Here is a 22606-nt window from a genome sequence, read left to right as displayed (position 1 = left end):
TAACAAGATTGTATCATAAGTTTCAGGATTTTATAAAAATTAACATTAATATGTTATTTATAATTAATGCCCAAGTATGTCATTGTTCATTGAAATAAAGTTTCATTTTCTCTTTCAATATTCCTTGAAATATTAAATACCAAATTTGTTATTTGGTGACTATATACTTGAAATATAGCTTAAAAAATGTCTTATAAGTGGCATAAACATGTAGGACTCAATGTTGCAAGGAAACTATATTAGATATTCAATTTAAAAAGTAGTCAAATACTTATAACATCATGATAACATGTTTTTATTTTATCTTAATCAAATTTAATAATGTATTGCAAAATAACCAAATAACAAATTTGAGCATGATCATCTTTTTTTTTAGCATGATTATCTTAAAACATAACTACTCACATTAAAATTTAGATCCGTGAGACAGCTGGAAACCACACATGGTCCTCTGATTTTCATTATATCCTCCTTATTTGCATTTTTAATTTTAAACATTGGCCACAATGGGTGAAAGTATTGGTACACATATCCAATTTTTTCACCAGGAGGAGCCTCAACTTTTAGCTACAAAAGATAGAGAAATGCAGATTGTGCATTTGATTTGTGAGCAACAAATTAGTCGTTTCCTATTAGCTTTTTGTACATATATGAATGGAACTTTCTGTGTTTAAGGCATGCCCTATATTTAGGAGTGGACATGGAAATGAAAACGCAGGATTTAGGTACTGAAACCCCTGAGGTGAGACCTGCTGCTGCTGCTCACTAACTACATGAAATGTGGGCATATCACTAAACCTCTAAAATTCGTTGTATATTTGCAAATGGGGGATAATAATATTTTTAGGTGCTTATGAAGATTACTTTTTAAATTGCTATGCCCATAAAACATGTCTTAAACTATAGTCATACCAACAATTATTTTATTTTTTATTTTTATTTTTATTAAAGATTTTATTTATTTATTTATTTATGAGAAATACGGAGAGAGAGAGAGAGAGAGAGAGAGAGAGAAACAGAGACAGGCAGAGGGGAGAAGCAGGCTCCATGCAGGGAGCCTGATGTGGGACTTGATCCCGGGTCTCCAGGATCATGCCCTGGCTGAAGGCAGGTGCTAAACCGCTGAGCCACCTAGGGATCCCGCCAACAATTATTTTATTACCAATATGCCAGGAAGTTTTGTCCCTCTATGCAAATGTAAATATGATTTCACTGAAATACTTTTGATTTAAAACCTAGTTCAGATATTGATTGTTTAAATTACAGTCTACCATAAACATGATGGATTATTATCCAGCCGTTTGTAAGAATGGAAGAAGCCCAAAACATACTCATGTAATCTTCAAGTTGTATTGTATATGTTAAGAAATGGTAGAAGTGGGCACCTGGGTGGCTCTCAGTTGGTTAAGCGTGGTTTCAACTCAAGCCATGATCTCAGAGTTGTGAGATTAAGCCCTGAGTCAGGCTCTAAGCCCAGTTTAAGATTCTCTCTCTCCTCTCCCTTTGCCCCTCCCCGTCCAAAAAAATTGTAAAAGATTATCTGCCAATTGTGTTTATAAGACACATGTATTTCATACATATGTATGCATTACACAACTACTCATAGAATAATTCTGGGAGAAGATTTAAACTCATGAAAGTAGTTCCATCTGCAGAGGAATATTAGGAGGCCGAAGAAACAAGAGTTTGAGGGGCACTGTTTCTCCTAAGTGTATTTTTCTTTCTTTCTCACTCTTTTTTCCTTTCTTTTTCCCTTCTTACCTTCCTTTCTTCTTTCCATCATATCTGATTTATTTATTTATTTATTTATTTATTTATTTATTTATTTATTTATATTGTTCATTTAAAATATAAATGAAGACTACGAAATTAAGAAGGTGGCAGTTGTAATGCAGTTTGTGAATCTTCCCCAAACTCTCATGAAAAAGGACAGAACAAGTATGATAGCTAAATAAAACAAAACCACTATCAAATTTATTATCAAAAGTAGATGGAAAAATTATAGCTCCATTTTTCAAACTACAAGCAAGTGTAATGAAATAAATGACAACAACAAATTCCTGAGATCCAAGGAATCCAGATATCACTAACAAGAAAGAAAAGAAAGGGATCCTACTCAGTGAAAGCTCAAAGGACCAGTCTGAGAAACACAGCTTAAAATGGGATGGGACTTCACAGCCTCTAATTTGTTGGCACTCTATCAGATGGCTATGAAGCGCTTGCAGACAAGTGCAAATATAAAACACAATATTTCAGAATAGAAAACTTCTAAAACTCCAAAGATCTTGTGATCTTCATTACCTGAAAAATATTTACAGTGTTGTGTATTCTTACTCTGTAGTATGTGGTACAAATTATAGTTTCCTCTCTAACATATTTCATTCCAGAATATTCTTTGTTGCCAAGCCCAATATTTTAATATACTGCACAATTTTGAGGCTTTTTTTGAAGGAACTCAAATACATTCTAAATCATGTAGAAATAATATTTACTGACCTTTTGTAGGTAGCAGTTTCTCCAGCAACAGCTACATCTTAGAGCTTTATGCACAGTTATGACATCACGGCCTATGTTATCATAAATTGTAATGGTAAAAGATCTTGAAGGTCCACAGAGGTATCTGAGGAAACAATTACTTCTGTCTTCTGCAAAATAAATTCTCTGTCCTTGGTTGTTCATGACTTCATATTTCTTACTAGTTTCAAAACAACTGAGAACTAAAGAATGAAACAAAGTGGTCATCTATTAATGGTGTGAGACATATAAATTGCCTATCAAATTATCTTCAAATTGGGAATGTACATTTGATAATAAACTGCTTGGGTTTAAGACATTTATCTTCACTGGTATCCTAGTTTCTCATTATGGAAAAAATAAAATAGATGTACTAGTTACTCTCTAGTTCCTTTTACTGCTAAAATTCTATGCATAGCTTTTTTGGAATCAGTTTTGAATTTCTGAGGTATTAACCCAATTTACTATTAATGTTTTGAGTTTTGTTAAATTTTAGTCCTCTTCTTCATCTTTCTCTTCCTCAGAACATGAAAAAGACATTAGATATTTAATCTGGATAGTAAAAACCAAGATAAAATATTTTACTGATGCTAAATTGAGGGAGACAATAAGCACTCATATATTATCCACATTAGATAATGATCAGATTCATCTCTTTTACAAGCAAATGGAAATATATTTTATCTTAATAATTTTATTTCTGTGATCATATAAACAAACTAGTCCTAATTTTTTTTAAAAAGGTGTTTTCTATACCCTATATTCATTACTGCACTACTTAGAAAAGAAAAAGTAAAATGGAGGCAAAGTAAATACCCAAAAAGTAGCAATATGTAGTATCCCCTTTGAGGATTATTGTGTTGCTATTTAAAACATTCAGTTTAAGATAAATAAAAATAACAAAAATGACAAAAACATTAAGAGAATAAAGATAAAAAATTGTGTGGACAATGATTAAAAGTGATTTTTAAAAATTCATCAAAAGAATATTTTAAAGTTTTCAAAGGAAATGTATCAGTAGTTGTGCATGGATGATATTTTTCTCCTACTTTTTAAAATTTTAGGTGTTCTTGAATGAGTATGTTTAATGAATATGTTACTGTAATATACATTTACCATTTTGTTTTAATGTTAACCTTTGAAACAGTTACAGAATTTCCTCACTTTTAATGATTTTTTGGCATATAAACATGTTTTTGTATTATATAAATGTTTTGTATTATATAAACATATATGTATATATATGTTTTTGTATTATATAAACATATTTGAAAGATATTCATTTTTTAAGACATTTATTTGAGAGAGAGACAATGTGTGTGCGTGCAGGACAAGAGGAGCAGAGGGAAAGAGAGAATCTCAAGCAGACACCCCACTGAGCACAGAGGTCAAATCATGGCTTTATCTCATGAACTCAAGATCACGACCTGACCCGAAATCCAGAGTTGGCCTCTTAACCGACTGAACCACCCTGATACCCTGAAAGATACTCATTTTTATTTAACATTCAAAGATAAACCATGATTCAAGATTTATGAAAAAATATTTTGTCTTTTAAACTTAATTCACTTTCATGAGTAGATATCACGTATACATGACACAGATTTAAAGATGCAAAAGAAGGGGCACCTGGGTGGCTCAGCGGTTGAGCGTCTGCCTTTGGCTCAGGTCCTGATCCCAGGGTCCTGGGATTGAGTCCCACATCAGGTTCCCCGCAGGGAGCCTGCTTCTTCCTCTGCCTAAGTATCTGCCTTTCTCTCTGTGTCTCTCATGAGTAAATACATAAAATCTTTAAAAAAATGCAAAAGAAGGTATAAAATTAAAAATAATTCTTTCTTCCTGGCCTACTCTATTTTTCTCTTCTTCAATTTTATATGTATCCTTCTAGATACATATCTCTAGATATCTCAAACATAAGCAAAGCCTGAATGTATTATATACAAACACATAAAGAAACCCACTTTTATATGTACTACTCTGTAATTGCTTTTTATACTTAGCAATATATCTTGGAATTCCTGACAATTCTACAGAGCTGTCTCATTCTATTAAATAAATGCACAATGTTAAATTATGTGAAAGTAATACTTGGAGCAGTAGTTCTTAAATTTTTAGCCTGCATCAGAACCATCTGGAGGACTTGATAAAACACGGATAGTTGAACTCCACCTCTGGATTTTGTGATTTAGTGGGTCTGTGATGAAGCCTGGAATTTGATTTCCAACATGTTCCCAGGTGATGTTCATGCTGGCAGTCTGGCAACCATACGTTGAGAATAACTGGTTTGGAGAATTAGTTCCCTATAACATGGATAGTTAGATTTTTCTCAATATTTTTGCTATTTTCCTTCTCTCATGACTTTTATGACTTCATGCTGTGTGTTTATTTAAGTATATTCACTTATATTTCAGGGAAAGCCCAGGTCTGATTATTCTTTGATTTTTCTCAAAATTGCTAGCATATGTCTTGTCCATTATAGGTACTCAGTGGGGATTCTGGTTATTCATAAAATAAATAATTCAGTGTAGGGCAGCAGGAAAACCCTGAAGAAAACATTCATTTATAATATGCTTAAGTTGAAAAGCTTTTATGAATTAAATCAAACCACGAATGTCTATTTTAGTCTCAGATCTTCTAATGCATATATACAATGTCACAATAGGGATAACTATTTTTTAACTAAACTCTGGTTTCATTTCATTTACATGTATTATAGCTTCATATACATGAAAGAAATGCTTGTACTAAACTGAGGAGATAGAGGTAAACAGTTGCATTCTAAAGAATGGGAGTGAAATTGGACTGCCCAGAAACTTACTTGCATTCTTCTACTAGCAGAATTCCTGAAGGATATGGAACCACTGCTTCTCTGAAATACCTGTATATGAGGAATTTAGGATGGGAAAACCCTTTCAGGAAATAGACCTACTGTTTAGCAAGACAAAAATGCAGATTAACATTTTCAGGAGTGATCCGGAGGCATTATCTTTGTCTTTTTCCATGAGAAGATTACTATTGCATTTATCCTGTCATCAACTATGAGTCATATATTATACGTGTCTATATATTCTGTTCATATTTCAAGGTTTATTTTTACCCAGACACATGAAGCACTTTAATTTATAAGGAGTGACTGAACTATAGCACAAGAAATATTCAAGAGTGAATATATCAGTGTGTTTGGCACATACCTTCCAGAAGATCAAAACGTTGACACACTAGTAACTGATTTATCTAATAGAGTAGAAAATAAAGATAGGTGGTATGAAGTAGTTAAACTAAACTTAAAGCACCTACCAATACACATATATATTGATGCCTATATTTAGGATATTTGAAATAATTGATCCATTATCAACATCTCTTTTTTCCTGTCAAATGTCATATACTAGTCTAAGTGTGAAATGTTTTTAAGCTATCCATACACAGTATACTCTAAAAATATTTTTATGTAATATTAAACAATTACAAGTGCTGTTAGACATTTAGCCAAAGAAAACACAATAGGTTAAATATAATTATATAGATGTCTTAAATAGAAATCCCAGCCTTTCATGGGCAAACAGATAAAGTTCTTTGAGGCTCTCTTTTGGAAAGTAAAGAATGAGGGAAAAACAGTCTTCCATTTCATGTGAAAGATAGTGAAGACTAGAAGAACTTACATGCTGTAAGTGATTTTCTTTGACCAAATTGATAAGGTTGCCAGATTTAGTAAAACAAAATAAAACAAAGCAAAACGCCCAGAATGCTCAGTTAAATTTGAATTTCAGTTAAATAATGAATAATTATTCCTACTAATATATGTCAAATAATGCATGAAACATTCTTAATCTAAAAAGTATTTGTTTACTTGAAATTCATATGTAACTAAGTGTCTTGTATTTTATTTGGTAATCCTATGAATAGACAAATGAAAAAAGAAAAGAGAGGGATTCGAACCCTCTGCCACTGGTGGATCACAGAGACTAAAAATAAAAACAATATATATGTACCCTTATGCATATTGCAGCATTATTTATAATAGCCAAGATATGGAAGCAACCTAAGTGTCCATCAATAGACAAATGGGTAAAGAAAATGTGATATATATCTGTACATACAATGAAATACTATGCAGCCATAAAAAAGATGGAATTGTGCCATTTGAGACAACATGGATGTACCTACAGGGTCTCTACTAAGTGAAATAAGTCAGACTGAGGAAGACAAATACCATATGATTTGACTCATAAGTGGAACCTAAAAAAACCCCAAACAAATGAATAAACAAATGAAGAGCAGAATCAGACCTATAGATACAGAGAACTGTATTGGTTGCCTGACAGGAGTAGGGTGTGGGAAGTTGGGCAAAATGCATAAAAGGAGGGCAGCCCAATGGCTCAGTGGTTTAGCGTCGCCTTCGGCCCAGGGCATGATCATGGAGACCTGGGATCGAGTCCCGCATTGGGCTCCCTACGTGGAGCCTGCTTCTCCCTCTGCCTGTGTCTCTGCCTCTCTCTCTCTCTCTCTCTCTCATGAATAGATAAAGTCTTTTAAAAAATGCATAAAAGGGCATGGGAGATACAGGCTTCCAGTTATGTAATGAATAAGTGACAGGAATAAAAGGCACAGCATAAGGAATATAGTCAATGACATAATAATAGCAGTGGTTGTAATAGGACAAATGATAGCTACACTTGGGTGAACATAGCACAATGTACAACTTCGTCAAATCACTAAGTTATACATCTGAAATCCATATAACATTGTATATCAACTATACTAAAAAAAACAAAACAAAAAAATGATGAACTGAAGAATCTCTTCATTGGTTATTTACACAGACCAACATCATAGTGAGAAAACACAATGACTAATCCAAATGCTGCTGCAAAGAACTATCTAGATTTCCTCAAAGCTAGTTTTGTAAATGTTCTGAGAAACTTTATTGATAAAAGTGCCTTTTTAGTATGTAGCTATCAAAGACAAACATGACTACCATACAGACAGATGAGCTTAAAACAATGGAAGCAGGAGCAGGTATTACCTGTGCATGAAGAGTTCAAATATTTTTTGTATAGAATACAATGGGTATGGAGTCAAAGGCATCTTCTAAGTTGAGGCTATTGGCCTCAAAGCTTTTGGTTCCTTTCTAGTTTTACTGTTGGTTTTCTAGCTTTTTCCTGAACACTGGTAGAGGTGTGTGAGTGTGGGAAGGTGTGAGAAATACCACACTACCAGAGTTTAATTGCATTTCTCTGCAAACACTCTGAATCAACAAAGAGCTTTTGGGGCTGCCTGTGATAGGGAGGGTGAGGGGCAGAGGGAGAGGAAGAAGCAGACTCCCCACTGAGCAAGAAGCCTGACATGGGGCTCCAACCAGGACCCTGGGATTGTGACCTGAGCAAGAGGTAGATGCTTAGCTGACTGAGCCACTCAGGTGTCCCCAATTTCCTAATTTAAAAAGCAAGTATTTATTTTCAAATGGACTTCCCAGGAAATACATTTGTAAGCCACCATGTTATATTATTTACAATCAAAATTAAAATTAAATGTAAAAATCTTAATGTTATAGGGATAGTATTTTAATCTACAGTTAGAATTTTTTCATATAACACAAACTGTATTTTGAGACTATCAAATTCATATTATTACCACTTGAATAAGTTAAGAAACATATTACCATACCTGAGTCAAATATTCCAGTCCAGGTGGACAGTTGGGTATTGTCCCTGGTGCTCTCATCCCATGTATGGTGGGTTGGAGATTAGAAAAAGCCATCAATCAAGCAATCAAGATTACATAAATTCACAAGAATGTGACAGATTGAAGAGATTTCTTTTTTTATCTGTAAAATCTAACATGAAAGAAACATTAACCTGGCTAGAGACAGGAATCCACTTCAATTTCAGGTCTATTTTTCTTTATTTAATGGTATAAACCATCATCCATACCTATTTTTAAATTGTTTTCAACTGAAATATTGAAGGTTTTATTTATGGAGACTGACTCTCACTAAAACCAAAAAGGAAACACAGAAATAAAGAAGTCTCAGTTAATACCAGTATCATAAACTGTGTAAATTGTTATACACATTCCTACATGGCCCCTCATCTATTTAAATACATTTACATCTTTAGGTTCAGAACCATTTGACAATGACTAGATGGATTCTTTCCCTCCAATGTTGAGGATGTGTTATTGTGGACATGACAACATTTTGTTCTGGATAAAGAGCAGATAAAAAATTTTAAATTGAGATTTGGGGAACTACCTGTCTCTAGTGCCTTGATTCTAACAAACTCAGAACAAATATATATAGAATCAAAATTTTCTTTTTGGCCCTGAGTAAATTCTCATTATTCTCCTCTGTATCTTCCTCAGGTTGTGTTAGTATTAAACTTAGGAAATAAAGGCACAAATCCATGCTTCCAACTCAAAATTTAGGAGGATAATTCTGCATGCTTATAAACACATTTAAGATATTACGGAATTTATTACATTGTTTTGAGGCAAATATTGTAAGATTTACTGTCATTCAGATACATTAAAATAAAAAAACAAGAAATGATAACATAAATGCAAGAGATGAGCATCAATCATAATTACTCAAGGATGTGTTTTGGAAAAATATTTGCTAGGGAATACAAGAGTGAGTTTTAAATAGATTGCATTCCATATGATCATATTATGACATGAGAGCTGAGATAAAGAGAAATGAAGAAAGGATGGTAGCAGAAGAGAGAAAAACGCAAACTGAAGAGATTTTTTTTTCTTTTTAGTTTAGCTGTTTATTTGAATTTTTATGATTAAATTTTAAAGGAATTGAAAAATATTTTCCAAACTGGCTAATGCATTTTACATTGCCTCTGGCAATGTATGAGAGTTCTAATTTCTCAACATTCTTGTCAACACTTTTTATTGTCAGTCTTTTTAATTATGGATACCCTAATGGGTGTGAAGACATATCTTATAGTAGTTTTGATTTACATTTCCCTAATGGCTAGTTTTAATGAATAGCTTTTTTATGTGTTATTGACTATATATATATATATATATATATATATATATATATATATATATATACACTGTCTTTAAATCCTTTGCCCATTTTGATCTATTATTCGTCTTTTTTACTGATGAATTATGAGAGATTTTATACGTTTTGGATTAAGCCCCATTATAAGATGTGTAAATATTTTTCTTCCATTATGGGGATTGTCTTTCTACTTTCTTGATGATGCCCATTGAAACAGAAAAGTTTAAATTTTTGATGTAGTCCAATTTATCTATTTTGTTACCTTTGTGCTGTGTCACATCTAAGAAACCATTCCTTCATCCAAGGTCACAATGACTTATTCTTCTGATTTTCCTAATAGTGTTAATGTTCAGGTATTATATTCGGGCCTTTGATCCCTTTTAATTTTTGTATATACTGTGAGGTAGGGCCCAACTTTACTCTTTTGCATGTGGATATACAGTGGATATTCCAGTACCATTTGTTGAAGAGATTGTGTGTTTTATTTTTTTCGTTGAGTTATTTTGGCACCCTTGTTGAAAATCAATTGGCTTTAAATTTAAAGATGTATTTCTGGACTCATTCTATTTCATCGTTGTATAGGTCTATCTTTCCTAAGCCCACAGCATCTTTAGTTTGTAGAAGTTTAGAAAGAGGGGATCCCTGGGTGGCTCAGTGGTTTGGCGCCTGCCTTTGTCCCAGGGCGCGATCCTGGAGACCCGAGATCGAATCCCACGTCGGGCTCCCGGTGCATGGAGCCTGCTTCTCCCTCTGTCTGTGTCTCTGCCTTTCTCTCTCTCTCTCTATGTCTATCATAAATAAATAAATAAATCTTTTAAAAAAAAGTTTAGAAAGAGAGAAGAGTGAGTCCTCCAACGTTATTTTTTTTTCTTTTTTCTTTTTTTTTTTTCGTTATTTTTTTTTCAAGATTGTTTTGAATATTTTGGTTTTCATGTTATGTTTCCAAATAAATTTTAGGGTCACTTCAGTTTCTACAAAAATACTACCTGTGATTCTGATAGATATTAATTGACTCTGTAGATCACATTAGGTAGTATTGCCATCTTAACAAATATCAAGACTTCAAATTCACAAGGATCTACAAAATTTATTTAGATTTTCTTTAATGTCTTTCAACAATATTTTCTGATTTTCAGGATTTTGTGCATCTTGTAAAATTTATTATACTTTATTCTTTTTGATGGTATTATAATTATTTTCTTATTCTGCCTTCATGAATGGAAGAGTTGGTTGTTACAGCAAACTATTGTCTCATTTTAAGAAATTGCCACATCCAGCCATCCCAACCTTCAGCAAGTACCACCCTGATTAGTTAGTTAGCAGTTGTCAGCATTGAGGCAAGACCATACACCAGCAAAAAAGATCATGATTCACTACAAAGGTAAGAAAATTAGCATTTTTTAGCAATAAAGTATTTTTAAATTAATATATGTACATTGTTTTTTAGACATAATGCTATTACACACCTAACAAAGTATAGTGTAAAGAAAGCTTTTATATGCACTGGGAAATCAAAACCTTATTTGCCTTACTTTATTGTGATATTAGTTTTATTGTAGTGTTCTAGAGCGGAACCTGTAATATCTCCAAGATATGCCTATACAGATTATCCTTTCACCACTGAGTATTAATGGCTCCCTTATCAAAAATTAGTTCATCTTATCTGGATTTACTTCTGGGCTCTCAGTTATGTTCCATTTGTCTATATGTCTGTTTTTATGGCATCACCATGCTGTTTTTTTGAGGTACAGTTCACAAAAATGTAAGATATTTAAGGTATACAATGTAAGGATTTGATATATGTATACATTGTGAAAAGATTCCTTCCTGTCAATTAGTTAATACACTTGTCACCTGTATATTTACTTGCTTTTTCAATGAGAACATTTAAGTTCTATTCTCTTATCAAATTTAAATTATATAATACAATGTTATCAACTATAGTTACACATTATACATTAGAGTCTCAGAAATTGTTCCTCTTATAACAGGAAGTTGATACCCTTTTACCAAACTATCTTTTTTTTTTTTTTAAGATTTATTTATTTGAGAGAGAGAGAGAGAGAGAGAGAGAGAGGCAGAGACACAGGAGGAGGGAGAAACAGGCTCCATGCACCGGGAGCCCGATGTGGGACTCGATCTCTGGACTCCAGGATCGCGCCCTGGGCCAAAGGCCGGCGCTAAACCGCTGAGCCACCCAGGGATCCCCTATCTTTATTTTCCCTACTCCCCAGGCCCTGGCAACCACCATTTTGCTACCCTATGTCTTATGAATGTAACTTTTTTTTTTTTTTAAGATCCTGCACACAGGTATACCATACAATATTTGCCTGTCTATGACTGGCTTATTTCACTTAGTATAACTAACCTCTAGGTTTATGCATGTTGTTAAAAATGGCAGGATTTTCTTCATTTTTAAGACTGAATAGAATTCTTTTGTGTATACCATATTTTCTTGGCCCAATCATTCATTGACAGAGAGGTTGCTTCTATACCTTGGCTGCTGTGAATAATGCTGGAATTAATGTGGGAGTCTTCAAGGTCATGGTTTCATTTCCTTTGGATATATACCGAAAAGGAAGATTGCTGGACCATATGGTAGTCCTATTTTTAATTTCTTGAGAAACTACTATACTGTTTTTCATACTATTTGCATACATTTACCTTCCCACAAAGAGTACAGAAATGTTCTTTCCTCCACATCCTCTCTAGCACTTATCTTTTGTTTATTTCAGAATAGCTGTTCTAACAGGTGTGAGATGGTATCTCATTTTGGTTTTGATTTGCATTTCCCTGATGATTAGTCATGTTGAGCACCTTTTCATGTACTTGCTGGCCATTTGTATTTCTTCTTTGGAAAAAAAATTATCTATTCAATTCCTCTGTTCTTTTTAAAATGGGATTTTCTTTCTTGTTATAGAGTTGTATGAGTTTGTTATATATTTTGGTTGTTAACTTTTATCAGATGTGTGGTTTCCAAATATTTTCTATTTTCTACCATTCAGTAGGTTGCCTTTTCATTTTACTGATGGTTTCCTATGCCGGGCAGAAGCTTTTTAGTTCCATGTAATGCCACTTGTTGATTTTTTCTTTGATTGCCTTTGCTTTTGGTGTCAAATCAAAAAAATCATTTCCAAGACCAATGCTAAGAAGCTTAACCCTTTGTTTTCTTTTAGGATTTTAAGGCTTTAGGTTTTACATTCAAGTCTTTCATTCATTTTGAATTGCTTTTACGTATGATGTTAGATAATGGTCCAGTTTCATTCCTTTGCATGTGATTACCAGTTTTTCCTGGCACCATTTATTGAAAAGATTATCATGTCCCATTATACATTCTTCTTTCTTGAAAATTAATTGACCAAATATGCATATATGTTTTTTTTTTCTGGGCTCTTTATACTTTTCCATCTATGTGCCTGCCTTTATTCCAATATCATATTGTTTTGATTAGTGTAGTTTCGTGTATAGTTTAAAACCAGTATGCCTCTCTTTTTTGTTTTTCTCTCTTAAGATTGCTTTGGCTATCAGGGGTATTTTTGTGGTTCAGTTTGAATTTTAGGATTTTGAAAACTTTGTGGAAAGTTGTTTTTGATGTTTTATAGGCGTTGCATTGCATCTATGATGGCCTTTGGTATTCTGGGCATTTAACAGTATTAATTCATCTGACCCAAGAATATGGGATATATTTCCATTTATTTTGTCTTCTTCAATCTCTTTCATCAATCTCTTATAGTGTTCAGTGTAAAGGTTTTTCACCTCCTCAGTTAAATTTATTCTTGAGTATTTTATTTTTCTTGATGCCATTGTAAATGAAATTGCACTCTTAATTTCTCTTTCAGATAGTTCCTTGTTAGTGTATAGAAACAGAACTAATTTTGTTTATTTATGTATAAAGATTTTATTTATTTATTCATGAGAGACATGGAGAAAGGGAGACATAGGTAGAGGGAGAAGCAAGCTCCCATGGGAAGCCTGATGCGGAACTTGATCCCAGGACCCTGGGATCGTGATCTGAGCGAAAGCCAGAGCTCAACCGCTGAGCCACCCAGGTGCCCCCAGAACTAGTTTTTATATGTTGATTTTATATTCTGCAGCTTTACTGAATTTGTTGATTAGTTCTAACAGTTTTTTATAGGAGTCTTTAAAATCTTTTATATATAAGATTATATCATTTACAGAGATAATTTTACTTGTTGTTGCTGTTTCCAGTATGAATGCCCTTTACTTATTTTTCCTGCCTAACTACTGTAGTTACTAGTTCAAATACTATGTTGAATAGGACTGGTGAAACTGGGCTCTCTTGTCTTATTCCTGATCTTAGAGGAAAAGCTTTCAACTGTTCATTGTTGAGTATGATGTCTTAGCTGTGGTTTCGTCATAAATGGCTTTGAAAACATCCAGATACATTCCTTCTATACCCAATTACTTGAGAGTTTTTATCATGAAAGTATATCAGATTTTGTCAAATACTTTTTCTACATCTATTGACATGATCATATGATTTTTCATTTTTATTTTACTAAAGGGTCATATCACATTGATTGATTTGCTCATGTTGAAACACCCTTGCATCTCTGGGATGAATTTCATTTGATCGTGGTGTATGATTATTTTAATATGTTGTTTAATTTGGTTTGCTAATATCTTGTTAAGGATTTTTGCATCTGTATTCATCTCAGATATTGACCTATAATTTTCTTTGTAGTGTCCTTGGCCTGGTTTTGGTATCAAGATAATGCTGGCCTTATCAAATGAGTTTAGGAGTGTTCCCTGCTCTTCAAATTTTTAGAAGTTTGGGAAGGATTTTCATTAAGTTTTTAAATGTTTGGCAGAATTTACCAGTGAAACCATCTGATTCTGAGCTTTTCTTTTTTGAAATTTGTTTGATTACTGACTCAATCTCCTTACAAGGAATTGGCTAATTCAAATTTTCTATTTCATCATTATTCAGTCTTGGTAGGTTGCATGTTTCTAGGAATTTATCCATTTTAAGTTATCTAACTGATGGCATATCATCATTCATGGTAGTCTCATAATTCTCTGGTATCAATTATAATGTCTCCTTCATTTCTAATTTGATGTATTTATCTTCACTTTTTTTCTTAGTCTAGCTAAAGGTTTGTTGATTTTGTTTATCCTTTCAAAATATCAGCCCAGTTTTGTTGATATTTCTTTTTTCTGGTCTCTATTTTACTTATTTCTCATTGATCTTTTTTTTTTCTCATTGATCTTTGTTATTTCTTTCCTTCTTCTAACTTTGGGTTTAGTTTCTTTTTTTATTAATTTATGTGTATAGTGAGAATGTTTGAGATTTTCCTTTTTTTTAATGTAACTACTTATTGCTATAACCTCCCTCTTAGAACTGCTTTGGTGCATCTCATAAATTTTAGTATGTTGTATTTACAATTTCATTTCATTTATTTTTTATTTTTTAAAAAAGATTTTATTTATTTATTCATGAGAGACACAGAGAAGCAGAGACACAGGCAGGGGGAGAGGCAGCCTCCATGCAGGGAGCCCGATGTGGGACTAGATCTGGGACTCCAGGATCACGCCCTGGTCTGAAGGCAGGCGTTAAATGGCTGAGCCACCCAGGCATCCCCAATTTCATTTATTTTAAAATATTATTGAACTCTCTTAGTTTTTTGACCCTTTGATTATAATGGAATGTTTTGCTTAATTTTCATATATTTGTAAAATTTCTAGTTTTCCTCCTGTTATTGATTTCTATTTTCATACTATTGTCATCAGAAGAGATATTTGGCATAGGTTCCGTCTTCCTAAATTTGCTAAGAATTTGATCCATCTTGGAGAATGTTCCATATGTACTTGCAAAGAATGCGTATTCTGCTGCTGTTAGATGGAATGTTCTCTATATGTTCGTTAGAGTCGTTTGATTATAGTTCAAGTTCAGTGTTTCCTTTTTGATTTTATATCTGGATGACCTATTCAATGGTAAAAATGGAGTATTGAAGTCTCCTGTTAGTATTGTATTTCTCCCCTCAGAGTTGTTTGTATTTGTTTGATGTATATATAGCTGCTCTGATGTTGGATTCATATATATATATTTATGATTGTTTTTACCTTCTTCATTAATAGAACCTTTTGTCATATAATTACTGTCTCTTGTTTATCATTTTTGACTTAAAATCTATTTTGTTAATATGAGTATTGCTATCTCTGCTTTCCATTTTCATGGAATATCTTTTTCTAATCCTTCACTTTGAGTCCAGGCTTGTCCTTAAAGTTGAAGTGAATTATTTTTAGGCAGCATATAGTTGAGTTTTATTTTTGTCCATTTAGCCACTGGATGCTTTTTGATTGGACACCTTAATCATTTACATTTATACTAATTATTGATGGGTAAGGAATTTCTAATGCCATCTTATTGTTTTCTAGCTATTTTATATTTCTCTTGCTATCTTCCTTTGTAATTGATGATTTTCCATAGTGTTATGCTTTCATTCCCTTTTCTTTATCTTTTCTCTATCTACTATAGGTTTTTGCTTTGTTGTTACCAGGAGGCTTACATAAAACATCTTATAGCTACACCAGTCCATTTAGAACTGATAACCACTTAACTTAAATTGCATACAAAAACTCCAAACTTTTCTCTCCCTCACATTTTATGTTTTTGAAATCACAATTTACCTCTGTTTATATCGTGTATTCATTAGCAAATTATAGTAATTCTTAATCTTTTTGTCTTTATTTTTATACTAAAGTGATTAGCACACTATCATATTACAGTATGAGAATATTGTGAATTTGATTATATACTTACCTTTACCAACGTGTTTTATATTTTCATAAGTTTTCATGTTACTAATTAGCGTTCTTTCATTTCAGTTTGAAGAACTCCTTTCAGCATTTCTTGAAAGACAGGCCTACTGGTGATGAACTCCCTTAGCTTTTATTTATTTGAGAAGGTCTTTATTTCTCCTTCATTTTTGAAGGACAACTTTTCCAGGTAAAGTATTTTAGGTTGGCAGTTTTTTCTTTCTGCATTTTGAATATATCATCCACTCTCTCCTGGCTTGCAAAGTTTCTTCAGAAAAAGCTGCTGATAGCTTTATATGGGGGTTCCCGTGTATATGAAGGGTTTTTTTGTGTGTGATTTTTATTATTATCTTACTTTTTTTGACAGTTTTATTGTAATGTGTCTTGCAGAAAATATTTGGAATTAAAATTTTAGGGAAACCGATGAGCTTTACGAACCTGATGTCCAAATCTATCCTCGGATTTGGGAAGTTCTTGGCCATTATTACTTTAAATAACTATTATGCCCTCTTCTTCCTTTCTTATACTTCTGTCAGCACTGTTGGAGATTCTGAGGTTTTCTCAGAACTTTTCTATGGTTGTACCCACTCCACATTTCTTTTTCCTTCTTGGTAGTAATCCTTAAGGTTGTATGCCTTCTCTTGGTGCTGCAAAGCTAGACCACATGCTCTTGTTTGCTTTCCCTCGGTCAGTGCTGGTTGCACAAGTTTGCTTGATTTTTTTCAAGTTCCATATAGTTGGGCCTGCTTTCTTTGTGCTCACTAGCTATCTGAAAAAGCTTTTGCCACTTTGGGGAGTATGAACAGGGAGATGGTGATGAGGAAGGAATGTGTGTTGTGTGAGGCACACGGAGTGTTGTGGGTGCCTGTGGGCCGGTTGGGAGGATCTGCAGGAGAGATAGGCTGGGCTATAGATGGAGTTTGTGACGGAGCTGGTGGGATCCACGTCCTTTGATGCCCTCCCAGAGCCCTTCATCCGTTCTCCAAGATATTCCTTGTTCTACTCAGTATTCAGGATAGAGTGAGAAAAAAGTGGGTCTCTTTTGCATATCTGGGGAAGCTGGCCTCTCACCTACATGCTCAACGTTCTCCTGTGCAGAAATCATGAACCAAAAAAGGTGTCTCTTGGCAATGAGCTCTGCTGCCCTGGGGGAGGGTGATGCGGGTAAAGTGAAGCTGTTTCTCTTACCCTCTTCAATGTGTCTACTCTCTGATAATGTTTTGCTCCAGAGGTGTGCCAGACTATCTCTGCTGCACTGCTGAACTTCACAAAGGCACTCTCATGTAGAGATGACTGTCAAAATCAGTCATCTTTGGGGAAGAATTTAGTAGAATACTCCAGTTTTGTCACTTAATGGTGTTACTCTGCAGTTTTACAGAAAAAAAAAAAAATGAGCCTCGAAGTGTTTTGTTGTCATTTAGATTTATAAATAGAGGAGCTAGAAAGAGAACCCAGGTATGCTGAAAAGAGGGATTGGATCAAGGCATGGAATAGGTAGTCTCCAGCTGGAGACAATGACTGCTTCCTCCTTTGGCTACTGAAAGCTCAGTGGGATCCCAGAGATTTGTCCTAAATCCAGGAACCCAGGCATCCTCTCCAAAAAGGCAGCCAGCTTATCACTTATATCAGAATAGAAGTAATAAAGCCTCTGCAAATTTATAGATCTTTTGGCCTAAACACTATCGTTTCCTAATAAAAGTTATAAAATCTCCATCAGAAAGGCCACAAAGAGGACCATAGATATAAAAAGGGCAGAAGTCATTTATGGTGACTCAGAGTTGGAACACATCAGTCTCTGGAAGCTCCATGTGAAATGGTTACCTGGGAGGTGAATTAGGAGAGGCTTGATCCTCTATCTGGCCCATATCCACAGCCTCTCAAAGTTGTTGTGACGAAGAGTTAGGATACCCAAGCAGCCACGACAAAGAAACATTCCATTCAGAACTTTGAAGTTAAATTAGTTCTATGAATACTTCCATGTGTACTAGGATATAAAACTGATGATTCTCTTGCAGTATGGCTCCTACACTCCCAATATTAGTTTACTTTTTTGCACCTTGTGCAAAGGGGTGTTCTTGAGAAGCCCCCCTTCATAAGCCTTCATCCAGATTAGCACATTGAAAACCTCTTCATTTTCTGGATCAGGAAGGTTCAAATGAGTCATCCCAGAACTCTACCCTGTTGGCTCTAGTAACCTTGTGTCATGAGTTGCAAAAAATAGAAATAAATAAACTATTAAAAGAAATATAGAGACAGCATGTCTCACTTAAATTCTAGTATTTCCAGAGTTTTGAAAGAGACATGTTAAGGTTTACAAACCTCTTTATCCAAAGTTGCCCTCTTAATTTTTCTTTCAGTCATTGAAAAGTTATGTTTCCTACTCATGCAAAATTAAAAGGTATATAGAAACCTCAAAAACCAGAATTGTTAAAGGGTTATATTCATACCATGAGTTGTATCTTATATATCTTAAAAACAGAGTCTCAATTTCCTTACCTATAAAATATACTTTCAGGTTTCATCTAGTTATACAGTTTTCCAGTTCCTGCATATATTCTCAAATACTTCTTTTTTGAACACTAAAGGAAATTCAAGTATGTTTGGTATGTATAAATCAAGCTGAATTAAAATTGAGTTCACAATTTAAGATAAAACTGTAAGAAAACTAAAATTTGGAAAACAAAAATTGGAAAACAAAACTATGGAGTGTGTAAGTTATTTAGTAAATATACACACACACGTAATTATTACTGTTTGAATCATATATCAAAACCTACACTTTGTCACAAATATTCAGTGTAGTATAGGAGAGCACTTATTTCCTCAGTGTGGAAAACACTAGCTATACCCAATGCTGGGATGAATCACATTACTCTTAAAAAAAAAAAAGGCCTCTCAGATAACTTTCTGCAATATCTGAAAGTCATAAAAAATGCTTATAGTGTAACATCATCTGAGTTGCAAATCAATGATGCATTAACAATAAACATAATAGCAATGATTGTAAACAATGTTTATTTAATCCTAACAAAAACTTTAAAAAGAAGGAATTTTAACTTAATTATAGAAATAAAGAAGTCAAAGTTTAGAGAAATCTCATTAAGATTTTTATCCAAAATCACACAGCTAGAAAATTCAGGAGCTGAAATCAAATCCTGATCATATTTTGATTTGATAAGCAAATTGCTATAGTTTTTACCTATTTCTTATCTGCTCATATGATTGAATTTAATTATCTATCAATTACTTTTAATTCCTTAAGGCTACATGAAATCATTTATTTAAGAAACTTCTACTGATTAAGTAGTTTGACTAATTCTCTAAATATCAACTGTCATAAAACCGAAGAGGCATGGAGGTGAACCTAGCAAATTTCTTCGGTTAAAAATTACATCAGTTCCACCCATCACAGATAGAGATTTGTAAACTAGCCAATAAAACAGAAGAGTGCCAAAACCAAGCATGGAAAAAAAAAAAAAAGAGAGAGAAATAGACTACTCACTAAATTGGGTTTACAGAGCTTTGTTACTTTAAGACTGAGACTTGAGTCTTGAGTCTGTCACCTGAGCTGGGAGCATTGTCTGATCTTTTGGCAAAATTCCAAAAAGCTATGTTCCATAATTTGACCATGAGAGAAGACCTAAGTCATTTTATGTCTTAGACACTTAGACACATTAACAAAGAGTGATAAGAATAAAGTCTTTCTCTTAAGGATGTGATAACGTATATTAACCTTTCAGCAAGATAAGAAAATGTAATAAAATCAGTTATCAGTTTAAATCTGTTTCTTTTTGCTGGAAACATCCAGTTTTGCTTACTTCAAATCTTATTTCCCTTCTACATTCATAAAAAGCATCATAAACACAGGTTACGAATATGTGAGGTATGGTAAAATTAGAGTCAGTATCCTGCATATGAGTACCTACAGCCACTTTTATAACAGCTGGCTGAGCAATTTTTTTCAGTGTTATCCTGTTAACATAGACACAAATTTAAATAAGCAAAATTCATTTATAAAATACAAGCCCACTATTGTTTCAATTGGCCTTGTTCTTCCTTAAATTATTTATTACTATTATGTAACCAATATTTATTGAGAATTCAACATCACATAGCTTAAAACACTTCATAATTACACTTTTTCAAAAGGAATACCACTTTTTGAAGGAAAATCTCGGAGAATCTCATACGTACAAATACAAATCATATTTGGAGGCAAGAAAAAGTATTTTTAATTTTTATTTATTTTGATTGGAGATGTACTGAGGAAAGGGAAAATGGGCAAAAAGGACATTTAGGATACTTTCTTGCCCTGAATGAGCAGTGAAGATTTATCCGATAAGGACAAGTTGATTGGTTAGTCATTCTGAGAAAATAAAAACTCCATGTTTATGAAATAATATATTTAAAACACATTCTAATAATGGCAACTAAACAATGGTAGAAATGTTAAATAAATGTTGAACATCTTATAATCCTATATAAGTCTTATATATCTGTTAATTATATGTGTGTAGTTATCTATATACACAGAGAGAAGTAAATTTACTATTTACATTTTCAAATTTCTTTCCCCATGAAATATTACATTTCATTTGCTAAGGCTATGGTTCTCAAGTCTGGTTCCCAGATGAAGACCATCAATATCACATTAGAAAGTGTTAGATTGCAAATATCAGGTAGCACCTGAGCTCCACCAGTCAGAAACTCTGAGAATGGGCCCAGCAATTTGCATTTCATCAAACTTTCTAGGTAATTTTTATGCATGCTAATGTTTGACAATCACTGTGTTACAAGATCCTTAGCTGATAAGTTAGGCAGAATGGGTATGCTTGTTCCAACGTGAACTAGAAATTATATTTTTAAGTATTTTTTTAAAGCAAAGCAATTGAATCAGAAAACTGAACTATGTAAGTATGATAAACAGTCTCAGATATCAAACCAAAAATAGTATCTCACTTTAAAAGGTAACATAATAATAGGTAACACCATTGTGATGCTTACTCTCAATGTGCCAGGCATGGTTCTAGGAACTTTCCATATAATAACCTATTGAATCATCATAACAATCCACTGGTGTGTATTGAGAGTATTTTGAGGTGTAGCCACAAGTGAATGAACTGATTCCCCCTATTAATATGCTCACTGGGACATAGGAGACACTGAGACATGGAAAGGTTATAGGATTTGTCCCAAATACAGAACTGATAGAAGAAAACAAGTCACAGAGTAAACAAGTAGCAGACATGGGATACTAACTCTAATTGCAAATTGCCATATTCTCACTTTTTTTTTTAAAGTAGGCTCCATGCCCAGCATGGAGCCCAATGTGGGGCTTGAACTCATGACCCTGAGATCAAGACCTGAGCTGAGATCTAGAGTCAGGTGCTTAACCAACTGAGCCACTTGGGTGCCCCATTTCTCACCTTTAATCATGAGAAATGCTGATGTTTGTAATAAGCTGTGTTAGGTACCTACATTTTATTTACAGAGACTATTTGCTTCTGAAAAGTAGTGCATAAGTGAGACAACCCTATTGGTAGGTCAGTACAAATGGGGGCATTTGGAACTAATCAGTTCAGCTTGCAGGTGAGGATTTGACCAGAAAGTAGTTTGTTTTAATTTGAGAAATTTTTGGCTGGACTGTATTGCCAATTCCCCCATTCCCCTGCATTACATTACTCCTTGATGCCTTATATCTGTAGCCCCTTGAATTTATCTTACTTGCCTGGAACTAGCAGGCATTTGAATAATGAGAGGTTCAGTTGATTGATTAGTCAATATGAATCCTAAATCAAAGCTCCTCTCAAAGTCACAAGCTCAAATGATGGAATGTTTGCTCTTTATTCATCATCTGGGATGAAGGCTACTTTGTTTGGGTGTAACCTCTGTCCACATGAGGAGTTTCTCTGTGGAGATTTCATTCTCTTCACCCTGGATGCCTAAGTGGGGTTTGGCATGAGTAATAATGAGCAAGAAAACAAATGGGAATCAGCAGAAGCTCCTTAAACATTCAAGTCTCCAGGGTATGTATTTTCTATTTTGAGTCACAGGTTGAAGAATGAGTCAGTGAACATAGCTGATGCAAATCACAAGCATTTTTGTTCGTTTGTTTTTGGTGATGGATAAGTGAGTATTTATTAATATCTGTTTTCTTCTTTAGTTTCTTTATTCTGCAGCTTTATTGAGATATAATTGACAAATAACATTGTGTAAGTTAATGATGTGCAATGTGATCTATATCTATCTGATTACAATAATATGGCTACTTAAACATCCATCACCTCACAGTTA

At 33.7% G+C, this 22606-nt stretch overlaps 1 protein-coding gene across 8 annotated transcripts in view; it reads right to left on the bottom strand.

The window, feature by feature from the left end:
- Nucleotides 1–18244, bottom strand: part of LOC140613883 (phospholipid scramblase 1-like) — a 33956-nt gene extending 15712 nt beyond the window's left edge. For 6 of the 8 annotated variants that reach the window (XM_072792362.1, XM_072792363.1, XM_072792367.1 and 3 more), the window contains exons 1-5: nucleotides 18134–18244; nucleotides 8182–8350; nucleotides 5706–5748; nucleotides 2497–2717; nucleotides 406–567 (exon numbers count right to left, since the gene is read on the bottom strand). In XM_072792362.1, the coding sequence (XP_072648463.1) occupies nucleotides 406–567; nucleotides 2497–2717; nucleotides 5706–5748; nucleotides 8182–8274 (519 nt within the window). In that variant the 5' untranslated portion in view covers nucleotides 8275–8350; nucleotides 18134–18244. The other 2 variants (XM_072792365.1, XM_072792364.1) reach the window with 2 other exon arrangements.
- Between the last annotated feature and the right edge of the window lie 4362 nt (nucleotides 18245–22606).

This window comes from Canis lupus, chromosome 22 (assembly GCF_048164855.1).
Source record: "Canis lupus baileyi chromosome 22, mCanLup2.hap1, whole genome shotgun sequence".
NCBI classification, from domain to species: Eukaryota; Metazoa; Chordata; class Mammalia; order Carnivora; family Canidae; genus Canis; species Canis lupus.
Note: the sequence above shows the minus strand (reverse complement) of the source record. Positions and strands in the feature narration are given on the sequence as shown.